Below are 20,026 nucleotides of genomic sequence, written 5' to 3' on the forward strand. Positions count from 1 at the left end.
CTCCAGGTCTAACGGTGGTTCTGGGGTTGACACAGGCCGCAGCGTGGGCCGTGCCCTGTCTCCCTCCCGCGCGCTTTCCTCGCCCCTCTCCCCGGCACTTGTTTCTCCAGCCCTCGCCTGCGCTATTCCAGTGGCACACCACCTCCAGGGCGGCGACGCAGAAGGCGCGGCACGTGCTCCCGGTAGGCCCGGGCGCCACCCGCCTCATATCAGTACGACCACAGTTCGTTCCTCCCCGACTTCTGAAGAACACGAGTATTCCGCCCAGTCCTCGCGTCCGCCCCCAAGGACAGAGCCTCTACCCTCAACAAAAATGGCGGGAGCCGCTTCGCACGCAGTCCCCCGCAGAAAGGCCGGAGGCCCCTCCGCCTTCTCTGCACCGCGCACCCCTGACCCCGGAAGCGCTCCGCCTCCCGGGCCCGGCTGCTGCTCCCGGCCCGGCTGCTGCGGGGAAGCGGGCGCTGTGGGCAGGCGGTGCCCCGCCCGGAGCTCCAGGTACGTAGATGACGGGACGCGCTGCAGCCGCGGGTGGGGGTCGCAACGTCGTCCCGGCGGAGGCGCGGATTCCGGCGCTGGCCTCAGCGATCGGGGCAACGGGGAGCTGGGGGTCTGCCTGTCCCGCACCCGCCGTGGGGTCGCAGAGGCTGGGTCCGCTCAGCGCGTGGATGGGAAAGCGGGAGGGTCCCCGCGCCAGAGGGGTCCCATAGGGAGAGCGCTGCCTTGGAGTAAGTTTTCCACGGCTCTGAGCCTAGCGAACGTCCGGACGGCCAGGCTGGGAGGGAGCCCCTTTTCTGGTCCTCTTGGTTTAAAAAAGAAGAAGGACGGGACGAATACGGCGGAGGAGAGCGCGGTGAGGGGCTGGGGGAAGAGCGCTGGAGGTGGGGCGGAAGGTGAGGTCTGAGGCTGGGCTTGGATGCTGGGGGCTCTGAGCAGGGAGTGGTTTTCGGATGTGGTAGATTGCACTTCTTTGGAGGTGCTTTCAGAGAATAATTTAGTTTCGGAATATTCTGGAGTCCGGGTCTTCTGTGAAGTGATTAAACATTTGCTTTCTGGAGGGAGGATTCTAAGAGATCTTGTTCTTGCACAGACCTTTAAGACCTTTATCATTGTTATTTTTCATTATTATCGCAGCTAATTGCTCTGGTTAAAGTGTCTTCTCAGAGTTTGATTGTATAGGTTTTATGCTTCAGGTCAATTTTTTGTTATTTCGGACTTTCATCCTTGGTTGGATTATAAAGTCAGAGTTGTAGAATTTTAACATGTTTAACAAGCACATTATGAGGCTGGGCATGGTGGCTCATGCAGACAATCCTAGCATTCTGGGAGGCCGAGGCAGGAAGATCTAATTGCTTAAGGACACAGCTCACAGCAACCTCAAACTCTTGGGCTGATGCGATTCTTTTGCCTCAGCCTCCCAAGTAGCTGGGACTACAGACGCCCACCACAACGCCAGCTATTTTTTGGTTGTAGTTGTCACAGTTGTTTGGCAGGCCTGGGCTGAGTTTGAGCCTGCCAGCTCAGGTGTATGTGGCTGGCGCCCTAGCTGCTGAGCTACAGGTGCCAAGCCCTGAATTTCCTTTCTAGCCCCAGGAGTCTGTTACAGATGTATTCAGCAACTACCCCAAACCCCTTATATGAAGGAAATGAGTAGGAAGAAGTAGATTTTAAGTTACTAACTAAAAGCTGATAAATGTTTATTTAATGAAGAAAGAAAAGATTTGGGCAGTGCCCATACTTAGTGGGTAGGGTGCCAGCCACATAACCAAGGCTAGTGGGTTCAAACCCAGCCTGGGCCAGCTAAAACAACAACGACAATTGCAACAACAAAAAAATAGCCAGGCATTTTTGGGGGGCACTTGTAGTCCCAGCTACTTGGGAGGCTGAGGCAAGAGAATGGCTTGAGCCCAAGAGTTTGAGGTTGCTGTGATGCCACGGCATTCTTCCCAGGACAACAGCTTGAGACTATCTCAAAAAAGAGAGGATCTAATTTTCTAGGAAAATTTACTAGCTGAACTCAAAGTTTAACTTATTTTCTCTATTGCTGCTTTGATGATTAACGTTAGTAAGTATACTTTCTGCTTAAGTATAATATTTATGAATAATTGATTGCCCCCACCCCAAAGCGGATTGAGTTACATTTTCAATTTGTGTCTTTCATTGGTAAAGTAACCAGAAATCTTTATGGCTAACATGGTACTATATTTCATTTTATGAAGGTTAGAAGAGCCATGTCAGAAGACACCATAAGTGAATCCCCATTTTCCTTGAAGACTGCAGCAATAAGGGTGTTTGATCTTCCTCTGTCTTGGTACTATTCTTTCTCTCAGGTAAGCAAAAGAAGCAGACACAAAATTGAATAGTAAGGCTCGGTGCCTGTGGTTCAAGCGGCTAAGGCGCCAGCCACATACACCTGAGCTGGTGGGTTTGAATCCAGCCCGGGCCCACCAAACAACAATGATGGCTGCAACCAAAAAATAGCCGGGCATGGTGGTGGGTGCCTGTAGTCCCAGCTACTTGGGAGTCGGAGGCAGGAGAATTGCTTGACCCCAGGAGTTGGAGGTTGCTATGAGCTGTGATGCCCCAGCACCCTGCCCGGGGTGACAGCTTGAGGTTCTGTGTCAAAAAAAAAAAAAAAAAAATGAATAGTAAGTTTACTGCTTACAGCCCTGGCTCAGTGGCTTACTCCTGGAACCCTAGCACTTTGGGAGGTTGAGATGGGTGGATCCCTTGAACTCAGGAGTTTGAGACCAGCCTGAGCAAGAGTGAGAAACTGTCTCTACTAAAAATAGAAAAACTAGCAGGTACTGTGGTGTCTGCCTGTAGTCTCAACTTCAGGGGTGGCTGAGGGAAGAGTTTGAGGTTGCTGTGAACTATGATGATGCTATGGTACTCTACCCAGGGTGACAGAGTGAGACTTTGTCTCAAAAAAAAAAAAAAAAAAAAAAAGTTCATTGCTCGAGGTATGTTTTGTTTATACTATTTCAATTCTAATTGAGGTTTTCATATAGTACAGTTGAAATGTTTGTTGAAGTAATTTAAAACCTACTTGACTTTTATTAATTTCATGGGTTTTTGTTTTTTTAGTTATCATGTGCATAACTTTTTTTTTTTTTTTTTTAGGCAGAGTCTCAAGCTGTTGCCCGGGGTAGAGTGCTGTGGCATCACTGCTCACAGCAACCTCAAACTCTTGGGCTTAAGTGATCCTCTTGCCTCAGCCTCCCAAGTAGCTGGGACTACAGGCCCCCACAACAATGCCTGGCTATTATTTGATTATAGTTGTCATTGTCGTTTGACGGCCCTGGGCTGGATTCAAACAACCAGCCTCGGTGTATGTGGCTGGCACCTTAGCTGCTTGAGCTACAGGTGCCAAGCCCATGTGTATAACTTTTAAGAGGGGATTATATTACTTAAGAAAAGTTCCTTTCTGGCCGCTGGTGGGTTCTAACCCAGCCAAACTGCAACAAAAAAATAGCCAGGCATTCTGGCAGGCACCTTTAGTCCCAGCTACTTGGGAGGCTGAGGCAAGAGAATCGCCAAAGCTCAGGAGTTGGAGGTTGCTGTGACGCCACGGCACTGTACCCAGGGCGATAAAGTGAGACTCTGTCTCTTATAAAAAAGAAAAAAAGGAAAAGCGAATATATACAGTCTTTTATAATTATTTTCAGTGAATTATATTATTCCAATAGACTTGTTCTCACTATTACAATCTTTTGGATTTTATTTTGGTAAAATATATGTAACATTAAATTTTATTTATTTATTTATTTTTTGTTTTGTTTTTCTTTATAATGTCCTTTATTAAGTACCAAGATCTAGTTGTAGATCTAATAATTCTGTACTATAATTCTGAAGTATTAGGTCATTAAATATGAAATGTCCAATTTCAAATTGCAAGTTTAGTTTGTTATATCTCAAACAAGTAGCAGTAAAATTAGTCGAAGTATGTACCTAACCTGTTGACACAGTTTTACCATCTTAACAGTAAATTGTTCACATCAGCAGTGCAGAAGACTGGAGAGCAAGGGGCTATGAAATCGCAAAAGGCATTTTTGAGAGCTTGTTGAAAATTGAGTATTTTTCCTTGCAAGAAGTGGCCCAAAGCCTGAAAGAAATGGTAGTCAGTTGGTATAAGGTCTGATGAATATGGTGGATAAGACAGTTTCGAAGTCCAGCTTCTGTAGCTTGAGCAGTGTTGTTTGTGTGACTTGTGGTTGAGTGCTGTCTGATAAGAGGAGCAGCCTCTATCTATTGACCAATCTCATGTGCTTAATCACAAGCATCCTCATCATTTTGTCTAATTGGTTGCAATAGACATTAGTATAATCAAGTGACAGGTTTTATGAAGCTGTAGTAGGACCAGTGCTGGACCACCAAATAGATTTTTTCGAACACATGACTTGTGATACTTTGACTTGTGATTATCCTTCAAAAAACTTTTTAAAGCAATTTTTATGAAACCGTGAATAAGTCAAAAATTCATGTTACTTTTCGAATATGAGTTTCATTGTGCAATAAATGCAGCACAGGCAGCTTGAGATATCAATGAAGTGTTTGGGAAGGATGTTGCTAATGAACGCATAGCATGTCAGTGGTTTGAGAAGTTCCCTTCTGGTGATTTTAATCTTGAAAATAAGCCACGAGAGCGACCTGTGTCAAGGTGGATAACCATGATTTGAAAGTTGTTATGGAAGGAAATCCATCTCAACCTCCTTGTGAATTAGCAGCAACCTTATTACTCCAACAATATTAGACCATTTGAAACAAATCAGCAAGGTAAAGAAACTGGATTTATGGGTTCCGCATGAATTAAACAAGCATCAGAAGAGACGTTGTTTCAAAGCTTGCCCTTTTTCCCTGTCATGACATAAGGGTGAATGACTTCTACTCTGTTGTTGCGTGTGATAAAAAATACGTTCTTTTGGACAGTCGGAAGTGTTTGGTACAGTGGTAGGATAAAGATGAAGTGCCAAAACATAGTCCCATACCGAATATTCATCAAAAACTAATAGTGTAACATTAAATTTTATAACTATTTATCAATAACTTTCCATACCTCCTCCCTGCCCTCTGCCCCCAGGCCCTGGTGACCACCATTCTACTTTTTATCCCTTTCAATTTTACTAGGTATCTTTCAAATAGAATCATATAAAATTTGCCTTTTTGTGACTGGCTTATTTTGTTTAGCATACTGTCTTCAAGATCCGTCCATATTGTAGCATAGGTGAAATTTTCCTTCCTTTTAAAGGTGGAATAAATATTTCATTTCATTGTATGGCTATACCACATTTTGCTTATGTGGTTATTCATCAGAGGAGACTGGGTTGCTTCCATGTTTTTGCTATTGTGAATAATGCTGTTAGGAGCTCGAATGCACAAATTCAAGACCATGCTTTCAGTTCTTTTGGTTATATACCCAGAGATGAAATTGCTGGATCATATGATAATTGTATTTTTAATTTTTTCAAGATCTGCCGTACTGTTTTGCACAGTAGCTATACCTTTTTACATTCCCATCCTCAAACTCTCTCTCTCTCTTTTTTTTTAAAGACAGTTTCATTATGTTGCCCTCGGTAGAGTGCTGTGGCATCACAGCTCACAGCAGCCTCCAGCTCTTGGGCTTAAGTGATTCTCTTGCCTCAGCCTCCCGAGTAGCTGGGACTACAGGTGCCCGCTATAGCACCCAGCTATTTTTTTTTTTGTAGTTGTCATTTAGCAGGCCCGGGAGGGGTTCAAATCTGCCAACCCCGGTGATGTGGCCGGTACCCTAACCTCTAAGCTATGAGCACCAAGCCATCCTCAAACTCTTGTGTTCAAGTGATTCTCCTGTCTCAGCCTTCCAGGTAGCTGGGACCATAGGCACACACCTGGCTAATTTTTCAAGTTTTTGTAAAGATAGGGCCAGGCTGGTCTTGAACTGCTGGGTTCAATTGATCTCCTGCCTCAGCCTTCCAGAGTGCTGAGATTATAGGCTCAAGTGCCTGGCCACTTGTTCTTTTTTTTTTTTTTTTTTTTTTTTTTTAATTTGGCCGGGGCTGGGTTTGAACCCGCCACCTCCGGCATATGGGACCGGCGCCCTACCCGCTGAGCCACAGGCGCCGCCCAAACTTGTTCTTTTTTAATATAAGCATTTAATGGTCTAAATTTCTCTCTAAAGTTAAAGCAGCATCCTACATTTTAAGGCTTTTGTTCTTTAGTGCAGATAATGGAGAAAGGTAGTCCTTCAGTTTCATGCCCTCTGCAGAAGCTGCTGTTTCTCTGTCTAGTTCTTGTACCCTAGAGAGACCTTCTAGGACCCTTTCAGTGTTTTCTGTGAGTACTTGGTAGGATTCCTGAAGAGAAGACACACAGAAAGGTGTAGATTTCCTGTATGTGCAGCACCCCCTCTCATTTCTGGTGCATGCCCAGTCGCCACCAGTTTTTCAAACCATGCTAGCTGACCTGTTCTTACTGATATCTTGCTGTATCTTATCCTTGTAAGCCAGTGTTTGTCTTATCTCTCCCTCCAAGTACCGTCTCCTTAGTTTAGAACCCAGTTGCTTGCCCTCTGACCTCATTCTGATGGAGTCAAGAAGATAAGAAGGATTGCCATTTGTCTGGCTTTATTTTGTTGTTGATGGTTGAAGTAACATTCCTTACAGCTCTCTACATCCCAGGCTTTTGGCTTTCAGAGTTCCTCTGTGTTTTATTTTTTATTTATTTATTTATTTTTTGAGACAAGAGTCTCACTATGTTGCCCTCTGTAGAGTCTTACGGTGTCCATGCTCACAGCAAACTCAAACTCTTGGGCTTAAGTGGTTCTCTTGCCTCAGCCTCCCAAGTAGCTGGGACTACAGGTGCCCACCACAACACCCGGCTGTTTTTGTTGGTGGTGGTGGTGGTGCTACTGCAGTTGTCATTGTTGCTTTAGCTGGCCTGGGCCGGGTTTGAACCCGCCAGCCTCAGCGTATGTGACTGGCACTGTAATTGCTACGGGCGTCCAGCCTCTGTGTTTTAGATGATTGTTTGTCTCCCAAGAGAAAGTTAATCCCTCTGTTCTGATGTTAATACTTGTATTTATCGGGCGGCGCCTGTGGCTCAGTCGGTAAGGCGCCGGCCCCATATGCCGAGGGTGGCGGGTTCAAACCCAGCCCCGGCCGAACTGCAACAAAAAAATAGCCGGGCGTTGTGGCGGGCGCCTGTAGTCCCAGCTGCTCGGGAGGCTGAGGCAAGAGAATCGCTTAAGCCCAGGAGCTGGAGGTTGCTGTGAGCTGTGTGAGGCCACGGCACTCTACTGAGGGCCATAAAGTGAGACTCTGTCTCTATAAAAAAAATAAAAATAAAAATAAAAATAAAAAAAAAAAAATACTTGTATTTATCACACTATATTATAATTATTTTCCAACATGCCTTTTTCTATTACTGCTTAAGTAAAGTAAGATCTGTGCCCTCAGTATCCCAAATGCTTCCTGATTATTTGTAGGCCCTCATTGTATGCTTGTTAAATAGAAAAGAATTACGTTAAGATTTGAATTCATGAAACAACCATGGTACTTGGTAAGATTTTGTGTAAATATTTTTGAATATTTTGTGAATAAAATGGCTTATTTAGATAGTATTTCAGAAGTTGATTTAACTTTTTTTTTTTTTGAGACAGAGTCTCACTATATCGCCCTGGGTAGAGTGCGTGGCATCAGAGCTCACAGCAACCTCCAACTCTTGGGCTTAAGTGATTCTCTTGCCTCAGCCTCCCAAGTACCTGGGACTACAGGCGCCCACCACAATGCCCGGACACTTTTTTTTTTGTTGCAGTTGTTCAGTTGGCCTGGGCCGGGTTCGAACCGCCACCCTTGGTGTATTTGGCTGGCACCGTAACCTCTGTGCTACAGGCGCTGAGCCTGATTTAACTTTTATTTGCCCAAACTTCCAGATAATAAAAGAAGGCTCAGTTTAAAAATCTCATTTAATCATTCTTGTAATTAAAAATCTTGCTTCGATTCAGATAGAAGATTCACTTGCACGAGGTAACGATTGTTTGCACAGAGACTATTAATAAGATTGGATTATTTTGTGCTCCCATTGACTTTTGGGGTAATATTGTTTACCTGAGAACTTCACAGCAGTGGGCAAGAAATTATTATATTTAAAAAAACTTCTTAAAATCAAATTGGGCTGTCACTGAAAGGGTGAAATTATATTGTTTTAGAATTTACAAACAGGTTAGATTTAAGTTTAGTTCTCATGTCCTTTTAAGTGAACAAATAAAACAGATGTTTTTCACTCTAACTACATCTTTTCCAGATCAAATTTTCACCAGTTGCTAAAAAGTTGTTTGTGGTCACTACGGTGAGTGCCATATCTGTAATCTTTCTGGCCCATCACTTTAAAAGAAAACGTGGAAAAAAGAAAGGACAAATATTGCCGTGGGAACCAGAGCACCTCCTACTTGAATACACTAAAAGAGCAGCTTCAGACAAAGGTATGTGGAAATAGCTGCATTTCTTTTGTAAGTCATAACTGGAGGGCAGGGATTTCAGTGTTATAGTTTCCAAAATTCTCTTCCTTACATTCAACTCACAAGTAATATAGATTCCTCTTAGAAGAAATAGAAAATATAGACAAGCAAATAGAAAAAGTTAAAATGCACTTGAAATCCTGCTTCCCAGAAATAGCTACTGATAATGCTTTTATGTATATCAGTCTATTTATATTTGCATTTAAATGTTATATTGAGACATAAAATTTTATATTATATGTAAATTAATTGTTCATATATTTCAAGTAAAATTGTGATTAGATGTTTTGTAACCTGCTTTTTTTTTTAATCTTACATGTAACCTGCTTTTAAAATATTGATAGGGTATCAGAATGTCTTTGTATGTCAATAACTATAGCTCTGTGCTATCATTTTAAATATATAATTAGTGTTAAGTTTATTTAATCATTTTCCTGTTATCTCTGTTAGGATATTTGTGTTTTTCTTATTTTCCATACACTTGCCTATTTACTTAGTATGTAAAAGTCTAGAACGAAGATAGCTGTCCTTTAAATCAGCATTCCCAGGGCGGCACCTGTGGCTCAAAGGAGTAGGGTTCCGGCCCCATACACTGGGAATTGGGGACTGCAGGTTTAAAGCACCAGTAAGTTTTATTTGTGATATTCCTAAATTTTGTTAATAAAACCGATTTCTTAAGCATGCTCGGTTTCTTTTTCTTTCTTTTTTTTTTTTTGTAAATATAGAGTCTCACTTTATGGCCCTCGGTAGAGTGCCGTGGCATCATACAGCTCACAGCAACCTCCAACATTTGGGCTTAAGCGATTCTCTTGCCTCAGCCTCCCGAGCAGCCGGGACTACAGGCGCCGGCCACAACACCCGGCTATTTTTTGGTTGCAGTTTGGCCGGGGCTGGGCTCGAACCCGCCACCCTCGGCATATGGGGCCGGTGCCCCACCGACTGAGCCACAGGCGCCGCCCAAGCATGCTCGGTTTCTTAGTTTTTATTATTTAGTATGCTTTTGTGATTCTTTTATCTAGAAAATAAAAGATTGACTATATCATGCCAAAATCAGTGAATATTACAGCAGTTAATGTGATTTGATTAGAGATCAACTGAGTGTTATCTATTCAGTGCTTTATTTAACCTTACAACAATCTTGAGAATTAGGACTATAATCCCATGTTACTGCTCCCGTTTTTCACATAAAGAAAATTGAGATATGAAAAAGTTGGATGATTTTTTTCCAAGGTCACATAAGTGCTGAGATTTGAATCCATGAATGTCTTCACTGCTACATTAAAATAAACTAAGAAGGCTCGGTGCCTGTGGCTCAAGCGGCTAAGGCACCAGCCACATTCACCTGAGCTGGCGGGTTTGAATCCAGCCCTGCCCACCAAACAACAATGACGGCTGCAGCCAAAAAAAAATAGCTGGGCGTTGTGGCAGGCGCCTGTAGTCCCAGCTACTTGAGCCCAAGAGTTAGAGGTTGCCGTGAGCTGTGATGCTATGGCACTCTACCCAGGGCGACAGCTTGAGCCTCTGTCTCAAAAAAAAAAAAAAAAAAAAAAATAATAATAATAATAATAAATAAACTAAGAAAAGGCTGGGCGCCGTGGCTTGCACCTATAATTCTAGTACTCTGGGAGGCTGAGGCAGGTGGATTCTTTAAACTCAGGAGGTTGAGACCAGCCTGAGCAAGCATGAGATCTGTCTCTAATAATAGGTAGCCATTGTGATGGACTCTTCTAGTCCCAGCTGCTGGGGAGGCTGGGGCAAGAGGATTACTTGAGCCCGCGAGTTTGAGGTTGCTGTGAGCTATGACACCATGGCACTCTTCTGAGGCTGACAAAGTGAGACTCTGTCTCAAAAAAGAATAAAGAAAAACTAAGGCATGATGTCTGCCCTAGAAGAGTAGATAGATGGGTAGAGGAGAGAGATGTATAAAATACTAATTACAGGCTTGGCCTGGAGTTTGAGACTGCCCTGAGCAACAAAGTGAAATCCCTTTCTATACCAAAATTAGAAAAATTAGGAGGTATGTATCTGTAATCCTAGCTGCTTGAGAGGCTGAGGCAGGAGGATCTCTTGAGCCCAGGGGTTTGAGCTTGTAGTGAGTATGACAATACCACTGCATTCTAGCCTGGGAAACGCAGTGAGACTTCATCTTAAAAAATAAAATAAAATTGAGAAAAGCTAATTATGGGTGGCACCTGTGGCTCAAAGGAGTAGGGCACCAGTCCCACATGCCAGAGGTGGCGGGTTTAAACCCAGCCCCAGCCAAAAACTGCAAAAAAAAAAAAAAAAAAAGCTAATTATAACATTATGCAATACAGAACAGGTTTACATGTAATTCAGGAAGAGAGATATTTATATTTTATTAAATTTACAATTTAAAGGTTTATAGTTGCTAATTTTTTAGTCTTTAATTCAATTTATTATTTTCTCTTAAATCATGCTATAGTTGCTAATTTTTAATACTGATTATAATACATAATTCACATACTACCCTAATTAATTAGTTGAATGTATTACTCTTCATTTCAGCAGATTTTAGCAAAAACATACAGAGATATAAATTTTAATAAAGGTGTACATTTAATTGTTTTCATTTGAGTGAAATGTTTTAAAATCAGAAACTTTCTGAATGAATATAATATAAACTTTGAAATTCCACTTAAAATTTAGAATTGGGGTTATTGATACTTTTTATATTACTATGTTTTTTTGATAGGTTCAAGTTGTTCCAGTAGTAGACAGAATTTGACATTATCGTTAAGTTCCAACAAAGAAAAAGGATCTCAGTCTTGTAACTATGCTAATGGAGGACTTTTCAGTAAATACTCAGGTTCTGCACAGAGTTTGGCCTCCGTAAGTAAAGAAATAATATTGTTTTTTATATTTATCTGTCTCTTATAATCTAGTAGTTAAGTGTCATATATTTATAGTTCTCAGAATGGAAAGAAACTTAAAAATCATTTGGTTGGATGTGCTCTGTTCAGGCAGGTAAGTATCAGCCAGTTTGGTTCCAGGTTTCTTTGAGTATGTCATATGGTCTCATGGAGTCCTAGGAGAAAGGTGTTGTTGGGGAAGTGGTACATCAAAATTAGATGTTCTCCTGGCTCACATCTGTAATCCCAATAGTCTGGGAGGCAGAGGTGGGTAGATTGTTTGAGCTCAAGAGTTTGAGACCAGCCTGAGCAAGAGCAAGATGCTGTCTCTAAAAATAGCTGGGCGTTGTGGTGGGTGCCAGCTACTCAGGAGGCTGAGGCAGGAGGATTGCTTGAGCCCAAGAGTTTGAGGTTGCTGTGAGCTTTGACACCATAGCACTTCATAGGTCACAGTAATCACCCAATGAGCCTCTTTAGGTAAAAGTGTTTGTTTTGCTGAAGCCACATGGGAAGTTCTTCATTTTCTTTTTTGTTTTTGAGACAGAGCCTCAAGCTGTTGCCCTGGGTAGAGTGCTGTGTTATCACAGCTCACAGCAACCTCCAACTCCTTGGCTCAAGAGAGTCTCCTGTCTCCGCCTCCCAAGTAGCTGGGACTACAGGCGCCCGCCCCAACGCCCAGTTATTATTTGGTTGCAGCCATCATTGTTTGGCGGGCCGGGGCTGGATTGGAATCTGCCAGCTCAGGTGTATGTAGCTGGTGCCTTAGCCACTTGAGCCACAGGCACCAAGCCTCTTCACCTTCTTTGGAACGTCAATGTAGTGTTGACTGCCAAGCAGAAGACCTTCCTTCTTTTTTTGGAGCATTAATATGTTATTAAGAATTAACAGGGTGGCACCTGTGGCTCAGTGGGTCGGGCGCGAGGCCCATATACTGAGGGTGGCGGGTTAAAACCCAGCCCTGGTCAAACCACAACAAAAAAATAGCCAGGCATTGTGGCGGGCACTTGTAGTCCCAGCTACTCGGGAGGCTGAGGCAAGAGAATCACCTAAGCCCAGGAGTTGGAGGCTGCTGTGAGCTGAGACACCATGGCACTCTACCGAGGGTGACAAAGTGAGACTCCGTCTCTACAAAAAAAAAAAAAAGAATTAACAATTAAGAAATGACGTTAGTATTTATTTAAATCTTATGTAGTTTAAATGTTAATTTAAAAGGTAGATAGGATATGTACTTGCTACTAAAGACAGAAGAAGCAAAAAATATTTACAGTAAGAGCCAGGCATGGTGGTGGATGCCTGTGGCTGTTTGGAAGGGTGAGGTAGGAAGATCACTTGAGCCCTGGAGTTCTAAGTTCTAGGCCAGCCTGGACAACAAATGTGACCCTGTATCTTTTTTTTTTTTTTTTTTTAATAGAGACAGAGTTTCACTTTGTCGCCCTCAGTAGAGTGCCGTGCCATCACACAGCTCACAGCAACCTCCAACTCCTGGGCTTAGATGATTCTCTTGCCTCAGCCTCCCGAGTAGTTGGGACCACGGATGTCCGCCACAACGACCGGCTATTTTTTTGTTGTTGTTACAGTTTGTCCAGGGCCGGGTTTAAACCCACCACCCTTGGTATATGGGGCCGGCGCCTCACCCACTGAGCCACAGGTGCTGCCTACAACCCTGTATCTTAAAAAAAAAAAAAAAAGTGTTCTCAGTCCACTTAATTGAAGATAAATAACATTGACTTTGTGTTTTTTTGTTTGTTTGTTTTGGGTTTGTTTGGACAGGAGCTCACTTTGTCACTCAAGCTGCAATGCTGCAATCAAGACGCATTGCAGCCCCAAACTCCTGGCCCTAAGTGATCCTCCTACCTCAGCCTCTTCGGTAACTGGGACTACAGGTGTATGCCACCATGCCCAGTTATTTGTATAATTTTTTGTAGGTACAAGGTTTCACTTTGATACCCAGGCTGGTCTTGAACTATTAGACTCGTTACCCTCCTGACCTGGCCTCCTAAAGTGCTGGGATTACATAACTGAGCCACTCCCAGACAACAGTTTCTTTTGTATAGTTCCCAGGAAAGTGGCCACGAGCATCGAGTATGGTTACTTTTTCTCTTAGTAGTTTATAGAATGCCATATTCTGTACCTTCTATGTTTCACTGGAATATATAGTTACCTCAATGTGGAATGCCTATCAAATCCTAAATTTTTAAATGCTTGGCCAGGCCCAGTGGTTCATGCCAGTAATCCTAGCTCTGGGAGACCAAGGTGGGAGGATCCCTTGACCTCAGGAGTTCAAGACCAACTTGAGCAAGGGTGAGACTCATCTCTACTAAAAATGTAAAAATTCTCCAGGCATGTGGTGGGCGTCTGTGGTGCCAGCTACTGGGGGGACTGAGGCAGGAGGGTTGCTTGAGCTAGGCTGACACCATGCACTCTAGCCTGAGCAACTGAGTGAGATTCTGTTTCATAAAAAAGCTTTGCAAAGGTGGAAGCATCTAGGTGAAAGGCCTGCAGACTTAATTCCTCTGTGAAACCGAGAAGGATAATGAAGTAGATGCCTATTCTAGAATGCTAACTTCCTCAGTATCTGAGAAGTGCCTATGTTTTGAATTTCCTCCACTGAACGTTGAAGCTGGTCTTCTCGAGTGGAAGTAGATAAAGGCAGTTATGTGTTAATAGAGGGAGTGACAAGCCACTCTATTTAATTTTAGGAACACTTTACTCTGCTTGTCTGGCTTATCTAGTCATCTCTGCCTGGGCAGTGAATGTACATGATATAAAAGTAACTGCCTGATTTTTCGTGGAAATAAGTGATTTATGTTCAAAATATCCTATTTGTGTATTTTTGAGCAAACAGGCTCAGAATATTTAGGGTCACATGACCCCTAGGTTTGATTGACTATAATCAGAATTATTTATTCAGATGGAAATTACATGGATTGTTTTGTCAATAATAAGATGTATATAAATAATTTATAAATATAAAAAATCACAACATACTGGCTAGGCACAGTGGCTTATGCCTATAATCCCAGTATCTTGGGAGGCTGAGGTAGGAAGATGGCTTGAAGCCAGGAGTTCAGTTCCAGGTGGACAACGTATTGAGACCCTGTCTCTACGAAACATACAGAAATTAGCCCAGCGTGGTGGCATGCTTAATGATTGTCTTCCTAGTTACTTGGAAGGCTGAAGCTGGAAGCTTGCTTGTGTCCAGCTGTCGAGTTTGCAGTGAGCTGTGATTGCACCAGTGCACTACAGCCTGGAAAGTAGAGCAGGACCCTGTTTCTAGAAAAAAAAAAAGAAAGAAAAAATTCACAACATTCTATCATAAGAGAGATTTTGAAATAAGTTTTCTCTATCTTAATTTTAGGTCCAGAGTGTCAATTCTTGTCATAGCTGTGCTTGTGGCAATTCTAACTCCTGGGACAAAGCGGATGAAGATGATATTAAACTTGTTAATATCCCTGTGACCACTCCTGAGAACTTATACTTAATGGGTAGGAATAATGTGGTAAAGTTTTAAGATATTGTATTCATATTTAATTTGAAACTAAAACAGTGAATTGTTCTATGTGAAACGACTATAATTTTAAAATGTTCATATGTCTATTGAATCTAGTCTAAGATAGCCCATTATATTAGTTTCCTGCAGGTGCTATAAGAAATTATCATAAACTTGGTGACTTAAAACAATAGAGATTTATTTACTCAAGAGTAATTGGAGGCCAGAAGTCCCTCTGGAGGCCTAGGGGAGAATTCATTCCTTGCCTCTTCCAGGTTTGGTAGTTGTCAGCATGCCTTGGCTTGCAGCCACATCACTTTAGTCTCTGCCTTCTTGTTCATATCACATTCTCCTCTGTATGTATCAAATTCCCTCTATCTCTCTCTGACAAGGACATTTTTTATTAGACTTAGGGCCCACATGATGATCGAGGATAATCTCCCTATGTTGGTATTTTTAGTTACTTCTATAAACAACCTTTTTTCTTATAAGGTAACATTTAGAGGTTCCAGGAATTAGGATCTGATATCTTTGGGTAGCCATTATTCAGCATACCACACTAACCTTTCCTGAGCTGTTGACTCTTTTCTGATGAATCTATCAGAAACCACTTTACTTCATCTATTTTATGTAGGCTGTCATTTGTATCCTTTTTATATCCAGAAAAAAAAAATTTAAATGGAAGGCCTTCATACTTAATACAAGTCAGATAAAAAAGGAAAAATAGAAAAGAAGGCCTTCTGAGTATCATATCTCAGTGGGCCTTTTGGCTTGAGCCTACTAAGGAGCCTCCCTGGAGCCATGGAGAGGAACCAAATGAACCTATTGCTGAATGAGAAGATTCAAATGCTCTTCCCTATTTTTCTCCACTCTATTTCAAGCTATCTTTCTTTTAATGGAAATGTATGCAAAATGCAAAAACAAAACGAAAGACCCTTGATGTGGCCCTGGTCAGTGGGCGGTAAGGGGGTGATGACGAGGCAGAAGGGCTGTGTGTTTCTGAATGTTATTTCCATACCTGAGGGGAGTTAGGCTGTGTCATCGCCAGCGCTGTCACCGCAGATGCTGCTTCTGTAGGAAAGAAGAGTAGTTCTTTCATTGCCTTTTCCAAAAGTCTCCAGAGTATTAAGCTCACTATATTTCTAGATTGCTCTATGTCTGATAAACTCACAGCTTTTGTTAGAATATTGGAAGTTTGAATTAAAGTGAAATAGAGCAAAACTAGAGATGCTGTAGGGGGTGTAATTACAGAATTGAGATTGGGGCTGGGCATGGTGGCTCACACCGGTAATCTCAGCACTTTGGGAGGCCTAGGCAGGAGAATTGCTTGAGATCAGTTGAGAACAGCCTAGGTAACAGTAGTGAGACCCTGTCTCCGCCACAAAAAAAAAAAAAAAAAAAAAAATTAGCCAAGTGTGGTAGCTTATGCCTGTAGTGCTAGTTAGTGCCGGTTACTCAGGAGCCTGAGGCAAGGGGACTGCTTGAGTCCAGGAGGTGGAGCCTGCAGTGAACTATTATTTTGCCACTACCCTCCAGTCTGGGTGACAGAGTAAGACATTATCTCTCAAAAACCAAAAGCATTGGTAGGAGCCCTATGGATTACCCTAGGCTTATCACCCATCTGTTGTTTCAATTCCCTTTACAAAATTGATGACATTTAAAAGAAAATCGGTAACATGTTTAACTTCTTGTTACAAGACTGATGATGTGTGAGGTGGGAAACAGTACTTCCTAAGGAGGCAGTCTTTACCTCTGCACAACTCTGCTGTTACAATTCTCCCTGTGTTCATCCTAAATAATTTGTACAGGGAGGGGATAGCGTGAGAAAAGATGAAAGAATTAGCATTGTATTGCTTGGAGAAAGGAGAGTAGGTAGTGATATTATTGTCTTTTACCCACACAAACATTTGTAGGAGGAAGATGAGAAAGTTGTTGTTGGCTGTAGAAAATTAAGCAAGAAGGAAAGGCCGACACTGCATTTAAAGGAATTTGTTTAGGATTGTAGGTTCTATGGATAATTGAGATGACTTTAGAGCAGAGGTGTTCTTTACCAACCATATCTTAAATCAGTGGTTCTCAACCTGTGGGTCGTGACCCCAAGACCATCCTGCATATCAGATATGTACATTACGATTCATAACAGTTGCAAAATTATAGTTAAGAAATAGCAACAAAAATAATTTTATGGTTGGGAGTCACCATACATGAGGAACTGTATTAAAGAGTCGCAGCATTAGGAAGGCTGAGAACCATTGTCTTAAAACCATCTTAAGATTGACTTACTGCTGTTCGTAAGCAGCTTTTAAAGATCTTTTTCTTACGTGTGTGTAGAAAAAGTTGAAGATTTAGGGCAGTGCCTGTGGCTCAAAGGAGTAGGGCGCTGGCCCCATATGCCGGAGGTGGCAGGTTCAAACCCAGCCCTGGCTAAAAACTGCAAAAAAATAATAATAATAAATAAATAAGTTGAAGATTTAAAATATTTTGGTTTGGGGCTGAGCATGGTAGCTCATTCCTGTAATCCTAGCACTTTCAGAGGCTGAGGCAGGTGGATTGCTTGTAGTCAGGAGTTTAAGACCAGCCTGAACAACAGCAAGACCCCATCTCTACTAAAAATAGAAAAACTAGCCAGGCGTTGTGGTGGGCACCTATAGTAGTCCCAGCTACTTGGAAGGCTGGGGCAAGAGGATCACTTGAGCCCAAGAGTTTGAGGTTGCTGTGAGCTATGTTGCCATGGTACTCTGTCTCAATAAATAAGTAAATAAATGAAATACTTTGTTTTCTTTGAAGTATATAATTATTCTGGTAAGTCTTTGTTTATATTTAGAGAAAGTGAGGCATATATTTACCTTTTCCCCACAAAAGCTTTCAGCAGAAATATAAAACTCCTACATGGACTGTGACTAAGCCTTTATGGGCAATTTCAATATCTTGCTGATTTTTAACTCTGGCTCCCCAGTTTTTCCATCCAAATCATCCAGTTGGTATCACAGTGGTTTAAGACACCCTTGGGTGGGGGGAAGTGTGGGAAAGACTTTGTTTTGGACGATTATCTTTCCACTCAGCTTTACTATCTCCTTCTGACAGCTTGTAATATTGGTAGCTTCTTGTAAACTACTTTCTTTTATTTTCCCACCAGTGTTCTTTTTAACTTTGGAGGGTATTTTGAAACATAGTTGTGTGACTATAAAAGTTAGCTATTATTGTTGAACGTTTGATGAATTCATGATACTGTTTTAGGAAAATTTTAAGCAATATCTACATCTGAGTTGCATTTTTTAACAAATGGAAACATATTGGCCATTTTTTCTGTAATTTTTGTTTAACTGGAGTCACAGGCCCAGAATGTATGTGGGGAAATTAAGCTCCTACTATAAAATGATGTGAGTAGATGATGATTCTTTAGTATTGAAATTGTAGTCAGGCTGTACCACTGTTGATGACTCTGAAAACATTTCAGACCCCAAATGAGTTTGTTTGGGCATTAGTTTTTGCTTATTTACAAGTGTTGTGTTCTTAATTTTTAGGGATGGAATTGTTTGAAGAGGCGTTGCGTCGATGGGAACAAGCTCTAACCTTCCGCAATAGACAGGCTGAAGATGAAGCCTGCGGTTCCATCAAACTGGGTGCAGGTGATGCCATTGCTGAAGAAAGTGTAGATGTAAGAACAATCTGTTTGAGAGCGGTTTTCATAACATTAGAAGAATCAAACTAGTTTCGATGTTGATTCAGTGTATTTGCTGTCTGTGCATTTAATAGAACGGCGGTTTTTTTCTCCCATAGGACCATGTGTTTTTGTTTGTTTGTTTTTCGAGACAGAGTCTCAAGCTTTCACCCTGGGTAGAGTGCCGTGGCGTCACAGCTCACAACAACCTCAAATTCTTGGGCTTAAGCAATTCTCTTGCCTCAGCCTCCCACGTAGCTGGGACTACAGGTGCCCACCACAACACCCGGCTATTTTTGTTGTTGTTGCAGTTGTCATTGTTGTTTTAGCTGGCCTTGGCCAGGTTTGACCCCAGCACCCTCGTGCATGTGGCCGGCACCCTGCTGACTGAGCTATGGGTGCCGCCTTGCTTTGTTTGTTTGTTTTTGAGAAAGAGTGCCATGGCATCAGCTTAGCTCACAGCAACCTCAAACTCCTGGGCTCAAGCGATCCTCCTGCCTTGGGCTCCCAAGTAGTTGGGACTACAGGCGCCCTCCACAACACCCTGCTAATTTTTTCTATTTTTTTAGTAGAGACAAGGTCTTGCTCTTGTTCAGGCTGGTGTTGAACTGAGTTGAAGGGATCCTCCTACTTCTGCCTCCTAGAGTGCTGGGATTACAGGCATGAGCCACTGTGCTCAGCTCATGTGGGGTATTTCTTTCTTTTTTTTTTTTTTTGAGACAGAGCCTCAAGCTGTCACCCTGGGTAGAGTGCTATGGCATCACAGCTCACAGCAACCTCCAACTCCTGGGATCAAGCGAGTCTTCTGCCTCCACCTCCCAAGTAGTTGGGACTACAGATGCCCACCACAATGCCTGGCTATTTTTTGGTTGCAGCCATTGTTGTTTGGCGGGCCTGGCTGGATTCGAACCTGCCAGCTCAGGTGTATGTGGCTGGCACCTTAGCTGCTTAAGCCACAGGCACTGAGCCATGTAGGGTATTTCTTATTGGGCTTTTTCTATTAATTTAGTTGTTAAATGCCAGATTTGCCATACTTTTCTAGAACATATAGAATAAGGAGATAAGACTTCTAAAGGAATTTTCTTTTTCTCTTTTAGAGATGGAGTCTTACTAGATTGCCCAGGCTGGAGTGCAGGGGCTGTTCACAGGAGTGATCAGAGCACACCGTAGGCTCCCAAATCTCAAGCAATCGTCCTGCCTCAGGCTCCTCAGTAGCTGGGACTATAGGCTTATGCCACTGTACCCAACTTGGAATCTTTTAAAGTCTGTTTTGTTATTTTGGGAATTAAGTGCCATTATATTCATAAAAGTCAAATAAAGGTAGCACTAGACTGGTCTTACTGGTTAGTTCAGTAGGCTGGTGGTTCTCAAACTTGAGAATACATCAGAATCACTTTTCCTCCACACACGTGGGCTGTGTGTGGGGGCTCATTCCTGTAATCATGGCACTGGGAAGCAGAGGCAAGTGGATTGCTTGAGCTCAGGAGTTCAAGACCAGCCTGAGCAAGGGCAAG

At 42.5% G+C, this 20,026-nt stretch overlaps 1 protein-coding gene across 4 annotated transcripts in view; it reads left to right on the plus strand.

Annotated features, from left to right (window-relative positions):
• Positions 1-274: 274 nt before the first annotated feature.
• Positions 275-20,026, plus strand: part of MIGA1 (mitoguardin 1) — a 64,001-nt gene continuing 44,249 nt past the window's right edge. The window contains exons 1-6 of one of the 4 annotated variants that reach the window (XR_008380254.1): positions 275-495; positions 2,217-2,327; positions 8,278-8,455; positions 11,205-11,341; positions 14,720-14,846; positions 18,376-18,509. Coding sequence is in view for 3 of the 4 variants with exons in the window: in XM_053592383.1 (XP_053448358.1) it covers positions 2,229-2,327; positions 8,278-8,455; positions 11,205-11,341; positions 14,720-14,846; positions 18,376-18,509 (675 nt within the window). In the remaining variant the exon portion in view is untranslated. Of the gene's footprint in view, positions 496-559; positions 851-2,216; positions 2,328-8,277; positions 8,456-11,204; positions 11,342-14,719; positions 14,847-18,375; positions 18,510-20,026 lie in introns of those variants that run through there. The other 3 variants (XM_053592383.1, XM_053592381.1, XM_053592382.1) reach the window with 3 other exon arrangements.

This window comes from Nycticebus coucang, chromosome 5, assembly GCF_027406575.1.
Source record: "Nycticebus coucang isolate mNycCou1 chromosome 5, mNycCou1.pri, whole genome shotgun sequence".
In the NCBI taxonomy this organism is placed as follows: Eukaryota; Metazoa; Chordata; class Mammalia; order Primates; family Lorisidae; genus Nycticebus; species Nycticebus coucang.